General features: G+C 43.1%; 1 protein-coding gene across 1 annotated transcript in view; it reads left to right on the forward strand.

Moving 5' to 3' along the window:
• The window catches only part of RAB15 (RAB15, member RAS oncogene family), a 122270-nt gene that overhangs the window by 78972 nt on the left and 18189 nt on the right, over nucleotides 1-25109 (forward strand). Inside the window, exon 5 of the mRNA XM_069731749.1 lies at nucleotides 5875-5964. Coding sequence (XP_069587850.1) covers nucleotides 5875-5964 — 90 coding nt within the window. The remainder of the gene's footprint in view (nucleotides 1-5874; nucleotides 5965-25109) is intronic.

The raw sequence follows: 25109 nt of genomic DNA on the forward strand, positions 1-25109 counted from the left end.
GCTGCGACCCGGTCCGTGGCCCTGGGACTCTCTGTAAAAAGGAACTGTCTTTAAAGGGGAATTGTGAATAAGTCTATCGTGATGCCACCTGTGGTGTTCGGTCAATAGAGGGACCGACGCTGATTTAAAGGGGTCCTCTGGGGGATGTTGTTGCAGCAATGATGGTGACGCTTCCCACAGGTGAAGCGGGGTCCCCAGGGGTCCTAGAGTGTATGGTGATGATGGTGTTTGGCAGTCAATGAGTAAAGGACACAAGTTGTAGAGTCTTTACCTGATTTACTGTAGTTGGCAGGCCACAGTCCAGGGTACCGGCAACAGGTACATTAGGAGTCCAGGCAGCCCGGAAACAAGTGGAATCCCCTTGGCAAGTCAGGTTGGGAGCCTTCCACTGCACGCTTGCTATAGTCCCTTGCTGTCTGTAATGTCCTAACAAGGTCCCCGTCCTTTCCTTGTCCTGGGACAGGTACTTGTATGGTAGGCAGCTTGAGTCGTTCCTTCTGGGGTCTCTGCACGGTGACTCCAGGGTGCTGCTGTACCACAGGCTTAATTTGAGCAGTATACGTGTAGTTCTGTGCCCTCCAGTTCTGCTAGGAGTCCTACAGTTCCACTCTAGCCTCGGGCTCCCGGTACCAGGTTTCTGCACTTTGGCTCCTCAGAGGCCCTCTTGTAGCCTCCTTAGGCCCTGAAATCTCTCCTCTGCTCCTTTCCTGTCCGTTCTCCAGACTATCTGATCCAGACTAGACTAGCTCCTCCTCCAAACCAGGATCTTTATTCAGGGAAGCTGTCCTAAAACAGGGTTTTGAGCTCCCCCTCCTGGCCTGGATTCAGAAGGTATTCTGTGTGTGATTTACCTGCCAAAGAGATGCCTCTTGTTTCCAGGCATAGCACTACCCTCCCCGAGAGGAAGGCAGCACTACTGTGGTACCCGAACTCCTGGGGTGGGGTGCCACATTTACCTCAGAGTATAACCCCTTTGTGTTACCTGAGAGAGAAAAAAATCATTGGTGGCCAGTGCAATCTGTCTCCTGCGATCCAGTGCGGTGTACAGTTCCCCAATCCTTTAACGCTTTACCCCATTCCACCACTCCACATTGTATTTTTGGCATACTTTTTGCTTTATTTTTTCTTCATTTTCTTACCATGGCCACAGTACTCTGATCAGTATCACTGTTGATCAGAAGCTGCACCAAGGGACTTTATTTTTTTTAGCTACTGTAGCGGACGTCGTGGTGTAAGTGACGTCCAAATTTCTTATAGAAAAGAAAGAAATGATAGAGTGGCTTTATAGATGGGGAGGTAGCGATTTTCTTATGCAAAAAAAAAAATAGCACTAATTTCTTAACTAGTGCATTAGTGGAGCATATGTCAGGCTGATGGTGATGGTTGTTTTTCTTTTCCAAAAAAAAAAAATGAAAAAAGAATAGTTAGCACCAAGTAACTATATAGGTAGGACATTAGTGTAGTGAACTTTTTTTTTCTTTTTTCTTCTACTGATTTTTCTTTTCTGTTTTTTTTTCTTTTAAGTGTTTCATTTAAATTTTTCCTTTTCTTTCTCTACTTTGTTCTTTCTACTTTTTATAATACATAGTACCCTTTACACAAGCCCCACACAATGCATGTGTAAAAGCATCACTTACACACACATCCCCAGTGTTTTGAAGAGCAAAATAAAAATGACCCATTCGTCAAGGAGACGCCATTCACCAGAGGATGCATATGTCTTCCTTGCCTCCCACACTGATTCAGGCAGTAAGGATGATCCTAGAATCATCGATTACTCTTCTTCCTGGTCCTCCTTCTCCTCATTTAGTGAGGAGAGACCCCCCCAGCAAGGCATCCTAGGACCCAGGCAACCATCACAGCAATCGATCCCGTATGGGCTCCCACCCTTCCATCCCCGAAAAGATTTCATTGGCAGCTCAGTAATCCAATTTGATGTTACATGCCTCACTGAAATTGACTTTGTCAAATTTTCTGTCAGCTAGGAAATAATAAATCTTATGGTGGCCCAGACAGATTTGCAAGCCCGTCAATTTTACACACAAAATTCCATGTCCTCATACGCCAGATGGACCCCTTTAAATGCAGCAGAGATTATGACATTTTGAGGCATAGTGCTGCATATGAGCATAGTTAGAAAAACAGAGCTTCGGCAATACCGGAGTACTGATATTCTCTACAACACTCTGGTATTCCATATGGCCATGACAAGGGTGCGATTTTAAGCAATCCAAATTTTTTTTGCATAATAGTGATAATGCGCAGTGTCCTCCTCAAGACTATCCTAACTTTAGTAGTCTACATAAAATTTGGCCAATAGTTGACCAGTTCAGTAGAAAATTTGCAGAGGCGTACACAGAATCTGTGGTTCATTTCAAATGGAGGCTAAAATTCCAACAATGCCTGCGCAGTAAGAGGGCCAGGTACGGAATTAAACTGTACAAGCTGTGTGAAAGTACTGTACCTCGGGGTACACCCACAAATTTCGGGTCTACAAACAGGACGACACCCTGAATGCCTCCCAATCCTAGGGGTGAGTGGGAAAATTGTGTTCACCCACTGCTGGATAAGGGTTACCACCTCTACTTAGATAACGTTTACACCAGTATCCCACTCTTCAAGACCCTCTCTCTCTGAGGCACAGTTGCATGTGGCACCGTGTGAAAAAATAGGAGAGGCCTTCCTAAGCTGCTAATTTTGGTAACTGCTGAGAAAGGGCAACAAAGCCCAATGCAGCGACAACATGCTGGTGATCAAGTATATAAAAAAAAATTGCTAAATTTCCAATATTTTCACAAACGCAAAAATTATCGAACAAATATTACCCCTATAATGAAGTACAGAGTTATTACCTCATAAAGTGACACTGCTCAGAATTGAAAAAATTGGCCTGATCAGGAAAGTAAAAACAGGCCATTGGGTGAATTTCTCCAGAGTACGCCAATATCCCATATGTGGCAGAAAACTACTGTTTGGGCGCACAGCAGGGCTTAGAAGGGAAGGAGCGCCATTTGCTGGAATAATTAGCGGATGCCATGTCACATTTGGAGTGCCCCTGATGTGTCTAAACAGTGTAAACACATAACAAGTACACAATTTTGGAATCTAGACCCTTCAGAGAATGTATTTATGTGTGGTGAGCACCTTGAACCCCCAGGTGCTTCACAGAAGTTTATAACAGAGCTGTGAAAATAAAATCACATTTTTCTCATAAAAGTTTTTTGTCCCAATTTTTTATTTTCACAAGGTAACAGGAGAAAACATTTGTTATACAATTTGTCCTGAGTACACAGATACCCCATATTTGGTGGAAAACCACTTTTGAGGCACAGTGCAAAGCTCAGATGGAAGAAATGCGATATTGAAGTTCAGATGTTGCTGGACTGGTTTGAGTGCCATGTCACATTGGCAAAGCCCCTGAGGTGCCAAAACAGCAGAATCCTCTCCCCCTCCCTCCCCCCATAAGAGATACCATTTTACAAACTACACTTCTCAATGAATTCTAAGGGTGCAATGATCATACTGACACCATAGGTGTGGCACATAATTTTATACCATTGAGCTGTGAAGATCAAAATTACTGTACATTTTTACCACCAACATTTTGTATTGGCCCCATATTATACTTTCACACTGGGAAATGGATACAAATGGCACCAAAATGTGTCCTACATTTTCAGCAAAATGTAGAAATACCCTATATGTGTCTATCAAAGAGGAAAAGGTATCCAGATGCAGATCATCGGTGAATAATTATTTTAAAACCGCAATCTTGTATAACATGGTTAAAATTATGGTGTATTTAAATCCATTAGTTTAGAAAAAGGGCAAGTAATCCAGGAAACTCATGGCCTTGCGCGTTTCAAACCGACTGGTTCTCAATCATAGTTCAGAGTGAACATTCTAAACTATGAGTAAGCAGCATCAGTGTGTTTGAAACACGAAAGGCCATGAGTTTCCTGGGTTACTTGCCCTTTTTCTAAACTAATATTTTTTTATTCCATAATTTTAACCATGTTATACACTAATGATTTTTGTTTTTAAATAATTATTCACCAATGGATCTGTTGCTGGATACCTTTTCCTCTTTGATACTGCTCGTTTGCTGCTAACATGAACTTCTTTCCATGCACGGTCATTGGATTCTATCGCGGTGAGCTGGATTTTTTTTCTACAGATTTTTTTTTTTTTGTTTCCCATGTGTCTGTACAGTACTGCTTAGCCACACTATGAGACTCTGGAGGGATGGACCACTATTTTCCTCCTGAAGCACAGATTTTCTTAGAATAGTTTGTGGACTCCATATACAGAGCCCCTAAATGGTAGAGCAGAATGCCCCTTCAGGTGACCCCATTTTGGAAATTGTGCCTCCTTGGGAATTTATCTACAGGTGTAGTGGTGATTTTGACTCTGTGATGGTGTGATATGCTATGTGGGTATCATTTTTGTGTATATTTCTATTTTACTTATTTTCATGGTGTTCTCTTGTAGAAGGAGTTATTTGCTAATTGATGAATGGCTGTTGGTGCCTTCTGATATCAGCCCCCACAGTACTGTATTGCTTGCTAATATGCTAATGACATGTTGACCTAGCTTGTTGAAACAATGAGCCTCTGAGACCTTCCCCCTCCTGACCTGTGAATAAGGAGGTGAGACACAGATGAGTCTTGTGTGGAATGATGATGTGTTCACAGCTTCTCTGAGAGTAAGAAGAGTATATGGACTATGTTATCCTCTGCTGGATTGTTGGACTTTTATCTTGTTACTGAACTGCATTCGTGTTCTGGACTATTTTATCCTTTGTGTGGTGGATCGTATATGGACCTTTCGTATTTTTGCCTAAATAAAGGGTTTGGGATTATTCACTCTTCGCTGGCTCTGTTGATTGTGTGGTACCGGAGAAGGACCCTGTGACAGACTCCATGGCTGTTTTCCAGAAACAAGCAGTAGTGGATGTTGCTGAGTGAAAAATGCAAACTGCTGTTATAGTGACCAGTACATTGTAGTGACCAGTACATTGTGCCCAACACATGCTTCTGGAGACATGGACCCGTAAGTTAGGCAGGCTCTCATCACTACAAAAATGCCAAACATGTGGATGCTAAATGTGGTTTAGACACACTGGGGCTCAGAAGGGAGAATGGGATTTGGGAGCGCAGAATTCGCTGGATTTCTTTTGGGGTGCGAGTAACTCTTTATTCACTGGAGACAGATTTTACCCATGAATTCAGAATGATCAGTCCAGGAAGAAAAGGAATCTCATTTCTGTAAGAGGAAATATTACAAACTTACTTATTTCCAGATCTACTTTTGATTTATGGAGAAAATATAAATAAAATTACTCTTTAATACTACATGCATGAAATTTGGAATTTAGCATTGAGTTAAAGGGGATCTGTCACCAGATTTCACAATACATACTGCATACATTATTAAATAGGGTTTTTAGGCTGTTGTTCTTGCTTTGAATGTCCATGTTAGAATACCTGTATAATCCTTTTGTAAAAACATTGTAGGAGTTCAACCCTATCTTTAGGGTTATGCAGCCATTCTGATGTGAATTTTGAAAGTATGCACATCAGCCTCATCTGGTCTGTGATCTTTTTAATAATCTATACAGTTTTCATTGTGAAATCTGATGATGGATTCACTTTAATGCCTGGAAGTAATGTCCATGTGAACAGCGAAGTAGTTCCGAAATTAAAAATTTGTGATCGATTCCCTTTACAATGATTTTAGGTCAGAGTTAGAATGCACTAGTGTGCGCTATAGCTGTATATTGCCATCAGGCATTTTTTGCATTGATTGCTTGTGATCTTGTATCTATTTTATTTGTCAGCAGTTTCAATGTAATAAAACTTACTTTTCTTTTAGTATGCACCTGATGGCGTCCAGAAAATATTGATTGGAAACAAAGCTGACGAAGAACAAAAAAGGCAAGTTGGGAAGCACCAGGGGATGAAGGTATGTTCTGCTTAAAATGCATGTAAAATGTCAACCACTTGAACTGCAAGAAAGGGGGTATACATGACTCGTACAATTACCAGAATAATGGATGTTCCCATGCCTCACATTAGAATACCTCTCCCTGCTGTGGGATAGCTTTGGGCAAGGCAAGTATTACACCGCCTGACCCAGTTATAGTGCCTCAGGAGTGCACCCTTAATATAATTAATGCCCCCTTTGTGCCCCCTCGCCATAAAAAACGATAATTTTAACTTGCTGAATCCAAGATACAGTCCTTAATTTCGGCAGAGGGGCAGGCACAGGCGGTCAAGGCACTGATGTCATTGTGCCACAGTGCCCTAGTTTACAGGATGGAGAGTGGCAAAGTACTGAGCCTATGGCCCATAACCCAACTGTACAGGCATCATATTATCGCCAATAAAGTTCAAAGTGGCGCTCGACTGGGGAACTTTGGTACTAGTGACGCCACTGTTACTCTCTTGTAATTTTGCACACCTAGGATATTTTTTGACTGCCTTCACATGCAATGATTTGTCTGTATAGGTTAGGTTATCAATCTAAAGAAGGGTATGCAATCTTTCCAGCCGTTCAGGTCCCTTGTTATGGTTACTTGTCAGAACAAAATCCCAAGGATGGTAATAATGGATTACATGGTGTCCACTTTATACTCAGAAGTTAATTTAAAAAAAAAATGATTTGTTAATGTATTTATGCAAGTTTTCTGGTGTAAGGACATAAAAAATGGCGTTCAGACAGAAATATATTTATGAAGGGCTGGTAACCCCAATTCTTGCAAAGCAAATAATCATGGCAGATTCTTTAGAAATCCTTCACAAAGTTTGTGATCACTTCACGACACTTCTAGCACATAGACATAGAATAATCATTTCAAGGAGCAAAAAGGTTGAACGGTCTAGTGATAGTGCTCCAAAAGTGGCCTTGAAATCCCTGTATTAGTAGATACTGTTCCCATGGCAACAAATACTTACATATGTGTGGTAAGTTCATGGCACGTTTTTATAGCCGTCAGGAGTAATGATGGGCGAACGTGCTGGGATAAGGTGTTATCCACCATGCTTGTGTGCTAAGCGGGTGTCTTCGGCGTGCTCGAATACTATGTTCAAGACCCCGTGGCTGCATGTCTCGCGGCTGTTAGAAAGCTGCAACACATGCAGGGATTACCTAACAGCCGCGAGACATGAAGCTGCGGGGTCTTGAACATAGTATTCGAGCACGCCGAAGACACCCGCTTAGCACACAAGAATGGTGGATAACGCCTTATCCCAGCACGTTCACTCATCACTAGACAGGCGTAGTAGGGAAATCACATTCTCCCCAGTGAGCAGCGAGTATATAATAAGGGACTGTTGGAGTTAGGAAAGGGCTAATATCTTCAGGCTTGCCAAATCTCCTAGGGTGTGGTTATTTTCTAACACACTGAAACAAAGACTTTCTGTGGGATGTGACTAATCTGGGTGATCACTGGGAGGGTCTTTAGCTATTATGCAGCTATCAATTCTCCTCTTTGCTAACATGTCTAACATATAAGAAACTACTTAAATTTATAAATGGAACACCCATATTCATGAAGCCTATACATAAACGGACACTTCAAAACTTTATAGATTGTTGGAAATCACACCCTGTGCAATTTATTTTGACTCAGTGGCTGCAAACTGAATTCCAGAAATTTCTAAGTTAGTCAGAGCTGCTGTTTCAGAACCATTGGGTTTACATAAAATGGAAGTAATATTTTTAATCCTAAGTGGTCATCCACATCATGTACAAACTACAATCATCTCCTGCAGCTGGAAGTCCCTAAAGCATTTGGGATAATTGTAATTTACTACAATTTAAATAGGCAGTGCATGCAGTATATACACTATATGGACATTGCATTGGGGCACACCTCTTAAACATTGCGTTCATTGTTTTATTAAGTCCCCTTGTCCACAATGTATACAATTTGGTCCCTCGCCATGTAGTCTGCCTTTACTAACATGCAACTGAATTGCTCGTTCTATAGAGCATGGTCCTGTAATAGGAAATCACCAGTGTAACAAGTCCACCATCATTTGTGAGGGGTATTAATGAAAGTGGAAAGGAAAAGTAGCAAACCTCCTCTGACAGTAAGTAACATCAACACCAAAATTTTGCACCAGGAGCTTCATCATATGGGTTTCAATGGCCGAGCAACTGCATACAAATCTTAGATCACCAAGCACAATGCCAAGCTTTGGACGGAGTGGTGTAAAGCATGAAGGCACTGAACTCTGAAGCAGTAGAAATGTGTTCTGTGGAGAGTCGGATACATATCTTTATCTGGCATCTGATGGATGAGTATGGGTTTGGTGAATATCAAGACCGTTACTTCCTGATTGTGTCATGCCTGCTGTAAGGTTGGATGGAGGAGGGATAATGCTATGGGGTTGTCTCTCAGGGGTCACCCTAGGTTGCTTGGTTTCAGTGAACGGAAATCTTATGCTAAAGAATTAAGTGATTTGGACATTCCCATATTTGTGGAACCAGATTGGGGAAAGACTTTTTCTGTACCCCATGAACGTGCCCAGTGCATAAAGCAAGGTCCATAAAGACCTGGTTGGAGGAGTTTGGTGTGAAAGAACATGACTGGTTGTACAGAGCCCTGACCTCAACTCCATTCAACACCTTTGGGATAAACTAGAATGAAGATTGTGAGTCCAACCCTCTCTTCCCACATCTGTGTGTGGTGTCACAAATACGCTTCTGGATGAATAGCAAAAATGACCACAGACCACTCCAACATTTTGTAGAAAACCTTCCCAGAGGAGTTGAAGCTGTTGTCGCTGCAACAACGTCTTAATACCAATAGGCGACAATGCGATGTCCCAATACTTACAGTCCACAGTGTGTAGATTGTTTTGCTGTGTTTGGGGATCCTATTTGGGCAGATGATAGGATTTGTAAGAACTCCCCTATTCAGGTAAGGGTACTGGTGGTGTTGCATTTCAGCAACTTGAATGGAATCGAGGTAATTACTCATTCAAGGTAAGTTGCAAACCAGTAACATAAATGTCAACAAATGATCCTATAAATGAAAACTTCTAGATTCAAATGGTTCTGCTTCTAATTATTATATATATATTTTTTTTTGTTAAAGAAAAATTGTGAAGTATATTTTGTTTGTGGTCCCATTTTCAATTCTGTTAGTTATAAAGTCTGTAAAATAAAATAGGGAAAAGCAATATATATCTACCTGAGATGCATCTTGGTGTTCAAAATAGAAATTCCCCATATAAAGTATTATTCATTTTATAGAAATAAACTTATTTGTAGTCATTGTTTGCTCCAGATATTAGAAAAATGTAGTATTTTGTGTATAAAGGAATATATTGGATATTAATAACAGATTTGCACCAATAAGTGGATGCCTGACCTTACTCCATTTTTCTGTATAGACATGTTTTTGGTAAGGGTATACCTATCAAAGTTAGCACAGGTGAAGAACTATTGCTTATAGCAAGTGAGCAGATTCCAGATGTTGTTCGCCATTATGCACAACTTTCTAAAAGAAAAAGTGATATGAGTGGATCATTTCTGTTTTGATCGCGCGACACTGAATCACTGGGCTCGAGAATATGTTAAACCCATGCTGTACCCATTACCTGAGGTCTACCGACATTTACTGTGTGTTTATCATGTTTTTGAAATATTGATCTCTGGAACGGGGGTTTTCTTTAAATTATGATAAGACTGCATGATAATGCAATAGATAGTGAATCCCATAATAAGTGTTTTTTTTCTCAAAACTTTGTAAAGTTAAAAAAAAAAAATTTAAAGGGAAGTTCTTAAACTTTATAATCCTGGTGACCAGTGCCATTCAATATAATCCTTGAGTAGACTCTGGTGAAAGGAATAGTCTCTGCAGTCACATTACGGGCAGTAAAGCCAGAATGACCTCTCAGATGGCTGTAAGCCGAAAGATCGTTTGGCCAGCGGATATCTTGGCCAACTCGCTCCGAACACAGGAGCACTCATTTGACTGCACGCTCCTGTGTTCTTATGAAAAAGCTGCCGTCTGACGCGTTGTCTGGCGGCTTATCTCGGGGAGAACAATGCGATCGACAGTCTGCAGTTGGACATGTACAATCAATATATCTACTGACCATCACTTGGCCGGCGCCCCATACACATTAAACTGTCGGCTAAACATGTCGATATCCGCAGGTTTGGCTGACCTAAGCCTAATGTGTATTGCCAGCTTAAGGGTATGTGCACAGCAGGAGAGGACACAGAAGCGTGCAAGGGCAATATGTGGGCTTTTTGCAGTCGAAAAGCAAATCTTAATCCAAAATTACACCATCTGTGGAAATGGACCCTCTTACCTTTTTGGGCCCCTTGCACCAATGGTATGTGTCCCCCGATGCACATGGCGTCCTATAGTTTTTTGAAACGGTAGAGACTTTAGGAAAATGCTGGCAGTGTTTTTTCCTGAGGCATCTTTTGTCATCATTTTTTTTTTTTTTGTCATATTTTTGATGGCTTTAAATCTTATACATTTTAAAAGAAGTGACATCCAAGTGGAAACCTTCTGAAGAATGATGAGGTCACTCCTTTTAGCTACTTCTTGGCTTTCGAAACTGTTAAAAGAAGTTAAAAAAGGCAAATCGTTTTGACATTGCTATGTATAGGTTTATTATTTTTAATGTTTATTGAATTTTTTCATGCGGGTTCCAGGAGGAATCTGCCTACGTAAGACGATGTGCGCACATACTCTAAAGCATGATAGCCATGTATTTCTCCTGATCAGTGTGGTACTGCAGAGACCTTTGCCTTGCTGACAGCTTGAAGAGAACAGGAAGGATATTACAGACAGCTGTATTTTAGCTCCAAGAAAGCAACATTTAGAGCTTAGGACCTGAAAAGACCTAGTCCCGTTACACAGATCCTCTCAGTAGCCTGACTGCATGATTGTAGCCAGCTGTGTTAACCTTTTTGATCCAGCTTTTCAGAGAAAACATAGTTTGAAACCATCGCCGCCCTTGGATGGCTTCTCCACGCATTGCTCCAGGTGATTAGAGACCTGTCAAACTATGTTGTCCCTGAAATGCCGGAAACGGTTCAGAGAACAACCTATTTGGCTATAATTGTGCAGCCAGGCTCTGATTCATGCTGTTGCACTGTTGTGGGGTTTGGCGTCATCATGAGTAGCAAAAGTCTATTGGAGTAAGATATGACAAATTAATTAATAGACGTATGCCCCCTTAATAAAATTAGCACTAAATAAAATGGCATATCTCTGAAACTGTATGGCCGATTAAAAAAAAACAAACAAAAAAAAAACCCCCACCATATTCATGGGAGCGGCGGGAATAAAATAAGAACAAGAATTGACCACTTTTGACCTGGCGACAAGTCATCTTTAATGGGACTTCCCATTATAAGCAGTTCACAAATAAATTTGTATGACGTGTAAATACTCAGAATATACAGATTTTAGTGGCATGGACATCTTACAAGTTTGATGTCAGGCTTGTTTGCCAATTTTTTTGGGTGTAAATTGCATTGGAATTGGTGTATTTTGCCCAGTAAATCTTCACCATTGTGTCTTTAGCCAACATTTTAGAGATATTGCTGGAGGCTAGATTAAAAGTACGGCACATACTATGGGTACACTGTAGTGTGCACCTAGGGGGCCTCTTCTACTTTTCTACTTCAGCCAGCAGTAGTCCTACTGATACTTTAATGCCACTTAGAGGTGACTATTGATGCGTGTGAGCACTTTTAGACTTTATAGAAGGCCACACACCAACACAGACACCTCTTCTACATATGACTGTGATAGAAGATCAAGTGTGGGTCAGATCCCTACATTTTTTTTTTCTTTTGCTAGTGACCACCACTAACCTTCATTTAGTCCTAAATAAACCTGCTAGTCCAGACAGCTCAACCTCTTCATAATTATTACTACAATCTTGTCATTTTTGTTATTGCAAAAATGGTTTTCTCAAGCCAAAAATCAAATTTCATTGTTGGGGTGATAAACCATAAAACCGATCATGCACCTGCTTTGAAACATCAGTGTGCTGAGTTCATCATCTTGCAAATCTGTTATCAATATGAAATTTCCGGGGACGCTTGAGTCTCCTTTATGCAGTAGGTTGAGGCAGGTAAACCCATTTCAGACCCACCACTATTTCCTAGACTCCATTCATGAGAAACCAATATTTTGAACACTAAGAAGTTTCTGGTGCACGTAGATATATATTAATCCTGTATTTTATTTTACAGGCAGTGTTCAAACATTGAACAGCATTTTCAGTGGACCATGAACTAAGGAGAAAATGTATGTACTGCAGATAAGTATGTATGAATTTGACAGTGTCTCTTATTTTATTGTATCTTATGCATGATTGATTTATTATAAACCCAAACATGTATGGTTTACTGTGACAACTAAATTGCTTTCTTTTCTCTGGGGGAAGAGGCAACAACCAGAGTAGAATATTATAAAATACTAGCTGGTGGCCCGATTCTAACGCATCGGGTATTCTAGAATATGCATGTCCACGTAGTATATTGCCCAGCCCACGTAGTATATTGCCCAGCCCACGTAGTATATTGCCCAGCCCACGTAGTATATTGCCCAGCCCACGTAGTATATTGCCCAGCCCACGTAGTATATTGCCCAGCCACGTAGTATATTGCCCAGCCACGTAGTATATTGCCCAGCCACGTAGTATATTGTCCAGTTATGTAGTATATTGCCTATATATATATATATATATATATATATATATACAGCACAGAGCCACGTAGTATATTGGCCAGTCACGTACTATACTGCCCAGCTATGTAGTATTTTGCCCAGCCAGGTTTGTCACAGTTTAAATAATAAAAAATAAACATTTACTCACCTTTCCGAGGGCCCCTTGTAGTCCACGGCAGCTTCCGGTCCCAGGGTTGGTATGAGCGCAGGACCTGTGATGACGTTGCGGTCACATGACCGTGACGTCATGGCAGGTCCTTCTCGCGCAGGGCCTGTGATGACGTCGCGGTCACATGACCGTGACGTCATGGCAGGTCCTTCTCCCATACCATCTTTGCCACCGGAACCTGCAACAGAAGATGGCGGCCGGCGCGAGCGACTACGGAGGGTGAGTATAGCAGGTTTTTTTTTTTTTTAATTATTTTTAACATTACATTTTTTTACTATTGATGCCGCATAGGCAGCGTCAATACTAAAAAGTTGGGGACACACAGGGTTAATAGCGGCGGTAACGGAGTGTGTTACCCGCAGCATAACGCGGTCCTTGCATTAACCCTGTGTTAGCGGTGACCGGAGGGGAGTATGCGGGCGACAGGCACTGACTGCGAGGAGTAAGGAGCTGCCATTTTCTTCCAGACTGTGCCCGTCGCTGATTGGTCGCGGCAGCCATGACAGGCAGCTGGCGAGACCAATCAGCGAATGAATAACCGTGACAGACAGACAGAAGGACAGACGGAAGTGACCCTTAGACAATTATATAGTAGATTCTCAATAAAAAAAAAACTCCACAGATTCAGGCAATGTGTCAATAGGCATTACTAGAGAGACAGGGGAATACCAAGAGCAATAGGGTCTTGTCTGATGGGCAAAATGGATAAGGTGAGGGGTATGGTAACTACTTACCTTTTTGAGTTGTTTAAAGGGAACTAGGGGGCAGATCAGTGAGGGATCAGTGACCTGTCAGCAGTCTGCATTATGAATTCCTAATCAGAGCATCACATGAAGACCCTCCCCCTCCTGGCCCACCCTGGGCACGAGCATACCACTAACTAAAAACTACAAATAAAGATTAAACAACCACAAGACTAATTTCATCAACCAAGGTATCATTGTAATCAGTATAACGGTGCCGACATGACACTGTCTGTAGGTTACTGTGCACAATCCTGCTGACAGGTTCCCTTTCACTGAGGTATTGAGGATTTACAGCTGCTGCAGTACCTGCAGGTCAGGAATCCCACCTTGTGAAACACGACATGGGATAGGAGTGTTGGGCTGCGCTGATTATGTTTAAATCAAGAAATCCAGAAGACGTTATACAGAATTTACCATGCGGTTTATTCTTGACACATTTCCAAGTTGGACCAACGTCTTCATTTTGAGAACCTATACTGCAGCTCTAATGCTGAGCAGTCAGTCAGTGCTGAGGGTTCAGTTACAGCCATCGCTCTCTATAGACTGAGTGGTTACTTAACCTGTGCCAGTGCTACCACGCCGAGAGGAATAAAGTTAATTTCTTCTCGGCAGCAGGTGTCTAAGTGCTGGCACGGGGCAGGTTTAGAACGTTATTAACCTGCACATTTACCCCATATCTGCAGGTCAGTAGTGTTTTTTTCCATATGACAGGTTTCCTTTAAAAACCTAATCTACACGCTGCAGATATTTTCAGTACATAAATTGACCTGTTTTGCGGATTTTAAAATCTGCAGTTTGTCAATTCTTTGTGCGGATTATATTGTAGTCTTCTTTCTTGCAATGCATAGGGTGAACGTTGAAATAAAATCTGCTTGTAACACGTGTACGTTTTTGTGTGGAGTCCTACAGATATTCAGCTGAAAATTTGCATTGAATCTGCAACATGTGCATCCAACCTGGTGGCTTTTGTCCCCGGAGTATAAAAGGATCAGGCATCAAAATTCAATATGCCTGATCCTTCTTCCTCCTGACCCTATACTAATAAGATACTTGTCTGGTACTGCAGAAATTGTCAGGTTCACCTGATTTTCCTGTACTGTTTAGTTCTTCTGTAAATGGCAAAACCAAAGAAATGAGCTGCAGCATAACTTTGTTTACATGCAAAGCATATACCCTGCTGTAAGTAAATAGTAATAGCACAAATAAATAACATAGGGGAATTGGTAGACACTGTTTTTGATCAAAAAAGCGTAAAAGCTAGTGATGAGTGAATATATTCGTTACTCGAGATTTCTCGAGCACACTCGGGGGTCCTCCGAGTATTTTTTAGTGCTCGGAGATTTAGTTTTTATTGCCACAGCTGAATGATTTACAGCTATTACCCAGGCTGAGTACATGTGGGGGTTGCCTGGTTGCTAGGGAATCCCCACATGTACTTATGCTGGCTAACAGATGTAAATCATTCAGCTGCGGCAAGAAAAAATAAATCTCCGAGAACTAAAAAATACTCAGAGGACCCCTGAGCATGCTCGAGAAATCTCGAGTAACGAGTATATTCGCTCATCACTAGTAAAAGCCATCCCAACATGACAAGGTGTACTTAGCCGGGACCGTATTGTCCTATGATATTAAAACCTCACTTTGTGTCAGATGACCTCATTGTAGTTGGAGGCAGAGCAGGACCAGGACTTGACTGGTTCAGACACCTGCCCATGGGAAGCTTATAGATGAAATACGTAGCTAAATGCCTAGGCATATTTGAACAGAGTACAAGAAACTACAGCAAAACCAAAGAAATGAGCCGGAGCATAAGTTAAGGCCCCTTCACATTTAGCGACGCTGCAGCGATACCGACAACGATCCGAATCGCTGCAGCGTCGCTGTTTGGTCGCTGGAGAGCTGTCACACAGACCGCTCTCCAGCGACCAACGATGCCGGTAACCAGGGTAAACATCGGGTAACTAAGCGCAGGGCCGCGCTTAGTAACCCGATGTTTACCCTGGTTACCATGCTAAAAGTAAAAAAAAAACAAACAGTACATACTTACCTACAGCTGTCTGTCCTCCAGCGCTGCGCTCTGCTTCTCTGCTCTCCTCCTGTACTGGCTGTGAGCCGGAAAGCAGAGCGGTGACGTCACCGCTCTGCTTTCCGGCTCACAGCCAGTACAGGAGGAGAGCAGAGCGCAGCGCTGGAGGACAGACAGCTGTAGGTAAGTATGTAGTGTTTTTTTTTTTTTTTTACTTTTAGCATGGTAACCAGGGTAAACATCGGGTTACTAAGCGCGGCCCTGCGCTTAGTTACCCGATGTTTACCCTGGTTACCAGTGAAGACATCGCTGGATCAGTGTCACACACGCCGATCCAGCGATGTCAGCAGGAGTCCAGCGACGAAATAAAGTTCTGGACTTTATTCAGCGACCAACGATCTCCCAGCAGGGGCCTGATCGTTGGTCGCTGTCACACATAACGATTTCATTAACGATATCGTTGCTACGTCACAAATAGCAACGATATCGTTAACAATATCGTTATGTGTGAAGGTACCTTTAGTTTACATGCAGAGTGAAGGCGCATGTTCATACTTGTGGCCATTTTAAAAAGAGAAACAGTCTGTTCCTGGACTTGATCTGCCCTCATCTACACTGAGGTCAACTGCCACTAGGGAAGATTTTAATACTAAAGACAGGGTATGTCTGCCCCGATTGGGAAACACCTTGTCGCAGTTGGCTTTTACTTTTTTTTTAATCCAAAACAGTGTTTACGAAGTACCTTTAAAATATATATTTACCTACTGCCAGGTATACAGGTCCTTCTCAAAAAATTAGCATATAGTGTTAAATTTCATTATTTACCATAATGTAATGATTACAATTAAACTTTCATATATTATAGATTCATTATCCACCAACTGAAATTTGTCAGGTCTTTTATTGTTTTAATACTGATGATTTTGGCATACAACTCCTGATAACCCAAAAAACCTGTCTCAATAAATTAGCATATCAAGAAAAGGTTCTCTAAACGACCTATTACCCTAATCTTCTGAATCAACTAATTAACTCTAAACACATGCAAAAGATACCTGAGGCTTTTATAAACTCCCTGCCTGGTTCATTACTCAAAACCCCCATCATGGGTAAGACTAGCGACCTGACAGATGTCAAGAAGGCCATCATTGACACCCTCAAGCAAGAGGGTAAGACCCAGAAAGAAATTTCTCAACAAATAGGCTGTTCCCAGAGTGCTGTATCAAGGCACCTCAATGGTAAGTCTGTTGGAAGGAAACAATGTGGCAGAAAACGCTGTACAACGAGAAGAGGAGACCGGACCCTGAGGAAGATTGTGGAGAAGGACCGATTCCAGACCTTGGGGAACCTGAGGAAGCAGTGGACTGAGTCTGGTGTGGAAACATCCAGAGCCACCGTGCACAGGCGTGTGCAGGAAATGGGCTACAGGTGCCGCATTCCCCAGGTAAAGCCACTTTTGAGCTACAGAGAAGCAGCACTGGACTGTTGCTAAGTGGTCCCAAGTACTTTTTTCTGATGAAAGCAAATTTTGCATGTCATTCGGAAATCAAGGTGCCAGAGTCTGGAGGAAGACTGGGGAGAAGGAAATGCCAAAATGCCTGAAGTCCAGTGTCAAGTACCGACAGTCAGTGATGGTGTGGGGTGCCATGTCAGCTGCTGGTGTTGGTCCACTGTGTTTCATCAAGGGCAGGGTCAATGCAGCTAGCTATCAGGAGATTTTGGAGCACTTCATGCTTCCATCGGCTGAAATGCTTTATGGAGATGAAGATTTCATTTTTCAGCACGACCTGGCACCTGCTCACAGTGCCAAAACCACTGGTAAATGGTTTACTGACCATGGTATTACTGTGCTCAATTGGCCTGCCAACTCTCCTGACCTGAACCCCATAGAGAATCTGTGGGATATTGTGAAGAGAAAGTTGAGAGACGCAAGACCCAACACTCTGGATGAGCTTAAGGCCGCTATTGAAGCATCCTGGGCCTCCATAACATCTCAGCAGTGTCACAGGCTGATTGCCTCCATGCCACGCCGCATTGAAGCAGTCATTTCTGCCAAAGGATTCCCGACCAAGTATTGAGTGCATAACTGAACATTATTATTTGTTGGTTTTTTTGTTTGTTATTAAAAAACACTTTTATTTGATTGGATGGGTGAAATATGCTAATTTATTGAGACAGGTTTTTTGGGTTATCAGGAGTTGTATGCCAAAATCATCAGTATTAAAACAATAAAAGACCTGACAAATTTCAGTTGGTGGATAATGAATCTATAATATATGAAAGTTTAATTGTAATCATTACATTATGGTAAATAATGAAATTTAACACTATATGCTAATTTTTTGAGAAGGACCTGTATGCTCATTTACTTTTATTTATTATCTGTAAACAGTGTATTAAATAGCTTTGCATATGAGCCAGTTTGCTGATTAAAGTCTGGAAATATTCTGCTTATCTTTCTCTGTGTATAATCCTAATATCCTTGACAGATAAGGAACTTTACACCCCTAAAATACATTTGGTGGTTTAATATCAACTACAGTGTTGACTGTGCAAACATTTAACTGTCGGCTATGTAAGCGCTGCCCTTGCCTGCTCTATAACATTATGTAAAAACTTGCATCAAACAATCAAGCATCGTCTAATTTCAGTCTCTATAATTTCTAAAGTCTTTGAAACCAATATAACCATTTCTTTTGGATCTTAAAATGTAACCTATAAAATGAAACCTCATTTTAACAGTGAGAATGGATTAGATAAGAGGTTTTCATTGCTGTTAGGTAAACATTGCATTTATCAGCTACTCATGCCCCACACCAGCTGTTTTCATATCCCGCTGCATTGTATCAACTCCGAACACATGGCTCTATGATCATCGAAAACTACATTTTCATTCCCTAGGCCTAGACATTGACATGAGTGAAACAGCAGCGCCTGTCTTTAGCTCCTGGACTGTTCAATTTTAGGACAGGACTGTAAACAAAACTACATACACTTCAGGACGCTGCCATTTTTTACCCATTTTTTTTTTTTGCTCTCCTTCTCCCAAAGAGCCAAAACTTTTATTTTTTCATTTCAAAAGCCATATGACAGATTGTTTGCATTAATTTCCATTAATTTAACCAAATAATTTGCTTAAAATTTGGGGACATAATGTCAAGTGGTGTCACATGGTGAAATAATATGTAAATCTGCTTTGGTGGAACATTGCATTGTGGAAAAAGTGTTACTTACCAGTAACTGGATTTTTTTGGAACCCATGACAGCACCACGAGAGAGTGTTCGCCCACCAAGAAAGAAAACCTACTGGCTAAAACGGGCAATATGTCTCCTGTGCATCAGTTGTATTAGAGAGCATGAGAGGATCTCCACTGGATACTACAATGAAAGCAAAAAACAACCGACACCACAAAACAAAAACGTAAGGTGTGGAATCACAACCGTTGATAAAACAAAAAGTGCTCACCCACACATATAAGGGTTCTGTCATGGGTTCTGAAAAATCCTGTTACCGGTAGGTAACTAAGACTTTATCGATCACCCGTGACAGTACTACAAGAGAATTATAGAGAAAATAAGAATTCAGGGAGGGACCACAACCTGGAGCACTCTTTTTTTTCCTAAAGATGAGATCAGAAGATGCACCTGCATCGAGTCCATAATGCCTATAGAAAGTGGAAGGAGAAGAGCAGGAGGATGCCATGGCCCAGGTTGAATGAGCCTTTAACCCCTCCGAGACCGCCTTGGCATTTCATGATGAGGCTAAAGAAATGGCCTCCCTAATCCATCTAGCAACTGTGGATTTTGAAGCATTAAACCCTTTTCCAGAACCCTGGAAGGACATGAACAATAACCAACCCTTTCTCCAGCTTTCTGTGGAACCAAAGGGAGGGAAGGACGACTTATTGTAGTCTGGATCTGGCTTAAAGATTACCCTGTAATCTAGAATTTGGGTAAACGGTGGAGCTATAGAAAGAGCCTGAATATAACCGACTCTTCTGGCTGTTGATAATGCTACCAACACTGCTGTTTTGAGTGAAAGTGTTTTAAGGGTTGCAGATTCTAAGGGCTCAAATAGTATGCACATTGCAGCTGTCAGGACCAAATTTAAATCCCATGGAACTCATTTTATTTTACAGCACCATGGAATTAATGGTGCTATTTATAAATAAATAATAATAATATTTTAGCAATAGGCCTAGATTTAGTGTTTCCTACTCACACACCACCTCCTCACCTCGCCCCCTATCTGTAGGAGTCCCGCAAAGTTCAGTCCTAGGGCCCCTATTCTTCTTCATTTACACCTTTGGCCTGGGACAGCTCATAGAATCTCACGGCTTGCAGTATCACCTCTATGCTGATGACACACAGATCTACCTCGGTGGACCAGGTATCGCCTCCGTACTAACCAAAATCCCAGAATGTCTTGTCTGCTATTTCATCCTTCTTTTCAGCTAGATTTCTAAAACTTAACATGGACAAAAACAGAATTCATCATCTTTCATCTCATTTGAATCCCCCAACAGACCTATCCATTAAAGTAAATGGCTGCTCACTCTCCCCAGTCCCACAACCTCACTGCCTCGGTGTAATCTTTATCTCTGATCTCTCCTTCAAACCACATATCCAAGCCCTTTTCATATTCCTGCCGACTTCAACTCAAAAATATTACCTGGATCCGTACATTCCTCTACCTAGAATCTGCAAAAACTCTAGTGCATGCCCTCATCATCTCCTGCCTTGACTACTGCAACCTCCTACTTTGTAGCCTCCCCTCTAACACTCTTGCGCCCCTCCAATCTATCCTATCCAGGGACAGTGCACGGGGGCCCCAGGCAGTGCACGTGGGGCCCAGGCAGCACACGGGGGGCCTCCAGGCATAATACAGGGGCCTCTGGCAGCACATGTGGCCCCTGACAGCACACGGGGCCCCAGGCAGCACACAGAGGGGCAGAAACAGCTCATAGGGCCCCAGTCAGCGCACAGGAGGGTAGAGAGAGTGTGCAAGGTGGGGGAGAGACGGCACTCAGGGCCCCTGTGTGCTCTCTGGGACCACATGTGTGATGTCTGGGGCCCCGTTCTTGAGTATACCACTCAATCCTGTGCGATGTCTGGGGCCCCTGTGCGATGTGTGATACCTGGGGCCCCGTTCACTGTCTCTGCCCCGTGTGCTGTCTGGGGCCCCGTGCGCTGCCAGGGGCCTTTGTATGCTGCTGCTGCCTGGGGCCTGTGTGCTGCCTGGGGCCCTGTGCACTGCTTGGGGCCCTTGTGTGCTGCCTGGGGCTCCGGTGTACTGCCTGGGACCCCGTTCACCGTCTCTGCCTCCCATGTGCTGCCTGGGGCCCCGTTTGGTGTCTCTGCCTCCCTGTGTGCTGCCTGGGGCACCGTTCACTGTCTCTGCCCCCGTGTGCTGTCTGCCCCCCTGTGCATTGCCTGGGGCCTCGTTCTGGAGTATATCACTCAATCCTGTGTGATGTGTGGGGCACCTGTGCCATGTCTGGGACCATTTGCACTGTCTCTTCACCCCTGAGTGCTGCCTGGGGCCCCTGTGCACTGACTGGGGCCCCGTTATTAAGTATATCACTCAATGGTTCTCAAAAGCATGACAAATCTGATGTACAGCAGCTGGGGTATATTCTGACCCAGAGGGGTATAATCTGGCCTAGGCCAAGCTATACGCTGGGGTATAGTTTGGCCTAGGCCAGAATATACCCTGGGTATAATGTGGCCTAGGCTTTCACTTGGCAGCACTAAACTTGACCTTTCTGCATACTGAGCCATAGGAGTCTGAGCTAGGGTTGAGGGAAACGGGTCGGCCAGATTCAGAAGTCGCCGACTTTTGGCGACTCTGTGTGGGGTCGGCCATGAGGTCGGCGATCTTCTGATCTGGAATCGGAATTCCGATACCGAGTTCCGATATGTTTAAGATATCGGGAATCGATATCGGAATTCATATTTAAGTGTAAAATAAAGAATAAAAATAAAAAAATATTGATATACTCACCCTCGGACGCGCCCTGGTTCTCACCGGCAGCCTTCCTTCCTAAGAATGAGCACCTGAAGGGCCTTCGATGACGTCGCGGCTTGTGATTGGTCGCGTGAGCGGTCACATGGGCGGTCACGCGACCAATCACAAGCCGCGACATCATCTAAGGTCCTTCAGGCGCTAATTCTTAGGAAGGAAGCGTCCGAGGGCGCGTCCGAGGGTGAGTATATTCCTAATAGGTATATACTCACCCTTGGACGCGCCCTGGTTCTAACCCGCAGCCTTCCTTCCTAAGAATCAGTGCCTGAAGGACCTTAGATGACGTCGCGGCTTGTGATTGGTCGCGTGACGCCCATGTGACCGCTCACGTGACCAATCACAAGCCGCGACGTCATCGAAGATCCTTCAGGCGCTCATTCTTAGGAAGGAAGGCTGCCGGTGAGAACCAGGGCGCGTCCGAGGGTAAGTATATCAATATTTTTTATTTTGATTCTTTATTTTACACTTAAATATGGATCCCAGGGCCTGAAGGAGAGTTTCCTCTCCTTCAGACCCTGGGAACCATTAGAAACCCAATGCACTGCATTGGGTTTCGTGTTTCGGCCGACCCCGACCCCGACTTTTCTATAGGATCGGCTGACTTCACTCGACCCGACTTTTGAAAAAGTCGGGTTTCGTGAAACCCGACCCGATCCTATAAAAAGAAAAGTCGCTCAACCCTAGTCTGAGTTATAGCTGAGTTATAGCTCTTGGGTCTTTTGCAGTTTCCCTGAGTATTGCACAATAATCTCTCTGTGAAAGGACTCCACATTGTTTGGAAAGTAGGACTTCCTAAATTGATGGATGGCAAGAATTTTTCTCTAACATCATTGCCAATGTCTTTTCTCCTTGGCAATGTCTTAAAACATGCCTGAATCCTCCATACCTGCAAATGGCTAAAACTTCATATTTTTATAGAAGTGGTCACACTTACTGATGAAAAATTAATGATAATTTGATTAGCATCACCGGGCTGCTATTTACTATATTGTTTCCTGTTGATTTACGAAGGGTGTACTTTATTTTTCACACACTGCTTCAGCATATTGGTCTAGTTTTCATCAAATAAATAATAGTACGGTGTAGTTTCCCATGTGTTGTTCATCTGAGGTTGCATTTATCAAATTTAAGACCTTCTAAGGACCACTTTTGTCTTCATATGTAAAACCATAAACTTCAGAATGTACTTGTTTTTTCTCATTACTGTATGAATACTTTGAGAAGACCACCCCCTTGAAGACAACTCTGTTCCAGAGAAACACTTTTCAATGCAATTGTAGGTGGTTGTCTCAAGCGATGAACAATCCTCCACTATGAGGAGCTTCAGAGTTCAATGTAAAAAAACAGTTTATAGTTCCATTATGAGCTGCTTTTAGCAAAGGGTACAGGCCGAGAGAATATCAGCATTATGCCTTCGCATTTAGCGGTCTATCCAGTGGATTAGGAGTTGCATCGGGAAAAAGGGAAGCTCACACTCAGGGGCGGCTCCAGATTTTTGTGGGCCCCGGGCGATAGTCTGTGGGCTCAAAAGTCAATTTTCTCCTATATAGTGCTCCATACAGTATTGTGGGCACCAAATAGTGCCACATATATTGCTCCATATAGTACATCAGACTCTCACCTACCATAGAAACCTTCAAAAAGAACCTGAAGACTCACCTCTTCTGACAAGCCTGCAGTGATCCTCAACCTACTGAACCGCCGCACGACCAGCTCTACCATGTCCTAGTGTATCCTCACCCATCACGTGTAGACTGTGAGCCCTCGTGGGCAGAGTCCTCTCTCCTTCTGTACCTGTTAGTGCCTTGTTTTTTACTCATGTTTATTGTATTTGTCTATATTTGCCCCCTTTTTCACATGTAAAGAGCCATGGAATAAATGACGTGCTATAAAAACGTATAATACTAATACAGTATAATGAGAACAATATAATGCTACATACAGAGTGGACCAGATATATTGCTCCATACTGTATAATGGTCCCCATATAATGGTCCATACAGTATAATAGGCCCCGATGCTTCGTATAATACTCTATATGGCGCCCATTCTGTATGAAGCATTATATGGGGCCCATTCTGCATAATGTTCCCTACATAATGAGCCCCACATAATGCTCCATACAGAATAATGGGCTCCACATAATTCTCCATACGGAATGGGCCCCCATATTATGCTCCATACAGAATGGGCCCCTATATAATGCTCCTCGCTGGCCGCAGGCCTGGCCTCTTCTATGTCGCCGTCTTCTGGCTCTCTGTACTGCAATTGCTCGGAGCAGAGGGCACCCAGGAGTGATGTCATTGCGCCCACTGCCCTGAGATGTCATAGTCAGAAAACGTGGAAGACAACGGAGCTGCAGAGGAACAGGGAGTGGTAAGTATTGCAAGTGGCGGGGCCCTTAGCAAGCGGGAGGGGGGGAGCTACTCTTGGGTGCTGGCACCCGGCTTCCCCGACTCATGGGCCCCATAGCGTGCTTTTGTCACCAAAGGGCCCCGACAATAGTCCAGGTGCATCGGGTGGTTACGCTCGCCCTGCTCACACCACAATCTGTATAGAGTAGTCAGTTCAATAAAATTTGTGATCAATGTTGGCTATGCACTTCATGGCTTTGGAAGGACGATTTTATATTATGAAAATACATTTGTTTAGTAATAAGAGGGAACAATAAATGGCCATCTTGTGTTGTGTTCATGTCACAAATGCTTGAAAAACTAAATATTAGTTTGTGTACAGTCTATTATGGATGGGTTAGGGGCACAAAGGAGAGTTTAGAATCCATGATTTTGACATTGCGTTATGTATCTGTAGGGTTGATCTGTCAACCTACAGGGGATAAGGGTAGCGCAAAATTTCTGTGACTTAATTGATGGTCCAGATACAGCATTTCATGGATGCTCCAACATTTACCTAGGATGGCCGAACAGCAAAGTGTTCTTCTGTTCCTTCTACAGAATTCTTCAACATTACATCCATATATTTCAGTGATCCAAAACCAAGATTAGGGTAACTCTGTGCTGACTGACTCCCTTTTAGTAAGCAATCACATTTTGAAGTGGTGTCTGGGAGTAGATTGGGGCATGATGATACTTAGTTTTTCTGCCTAGCAGTGTACAGAGGAAGACCGGGCTCTGGCCACCTGTACTGCGACGGGTCTGGAACTGTCGAGGATGCATCCCAGGTTGTCTGGGGGAAAGAATAGGGAACTGGACAGACCTTGTCACCTGGAAGCAGGGAGCGTGGCAAACAAAAAAGCACACTCGGCGACAGGCAGTTTCCCGCTCCCAGAGGCAGAGCGGGTGCGTGCGCAGCGTGCTCCGGGTTCCAGGCATCAGAGCCGCGACAGACACCCCACGAGCACTACACCGGGACTGTGAGCAGAGACAGGGCCGTGTGCTCAGTTAAGTTTGGGGCCGCACTCATGCATA

This window comes from Ranitomeya imitator, chromosome 1 (assembly GCF_032444005.1).
Source record: "Ranitomeya imitator isolate aRanImi1 chromosome 1, aRanImi1.pri, whole genome shotgun sequence".
Classification (NCBI taxonomy): Eukaryota; Metazoa; Chordata; class Amphibia; order Anura; family Dendrobatidae; genus Ranitomeya; species Ranitomeya imitator.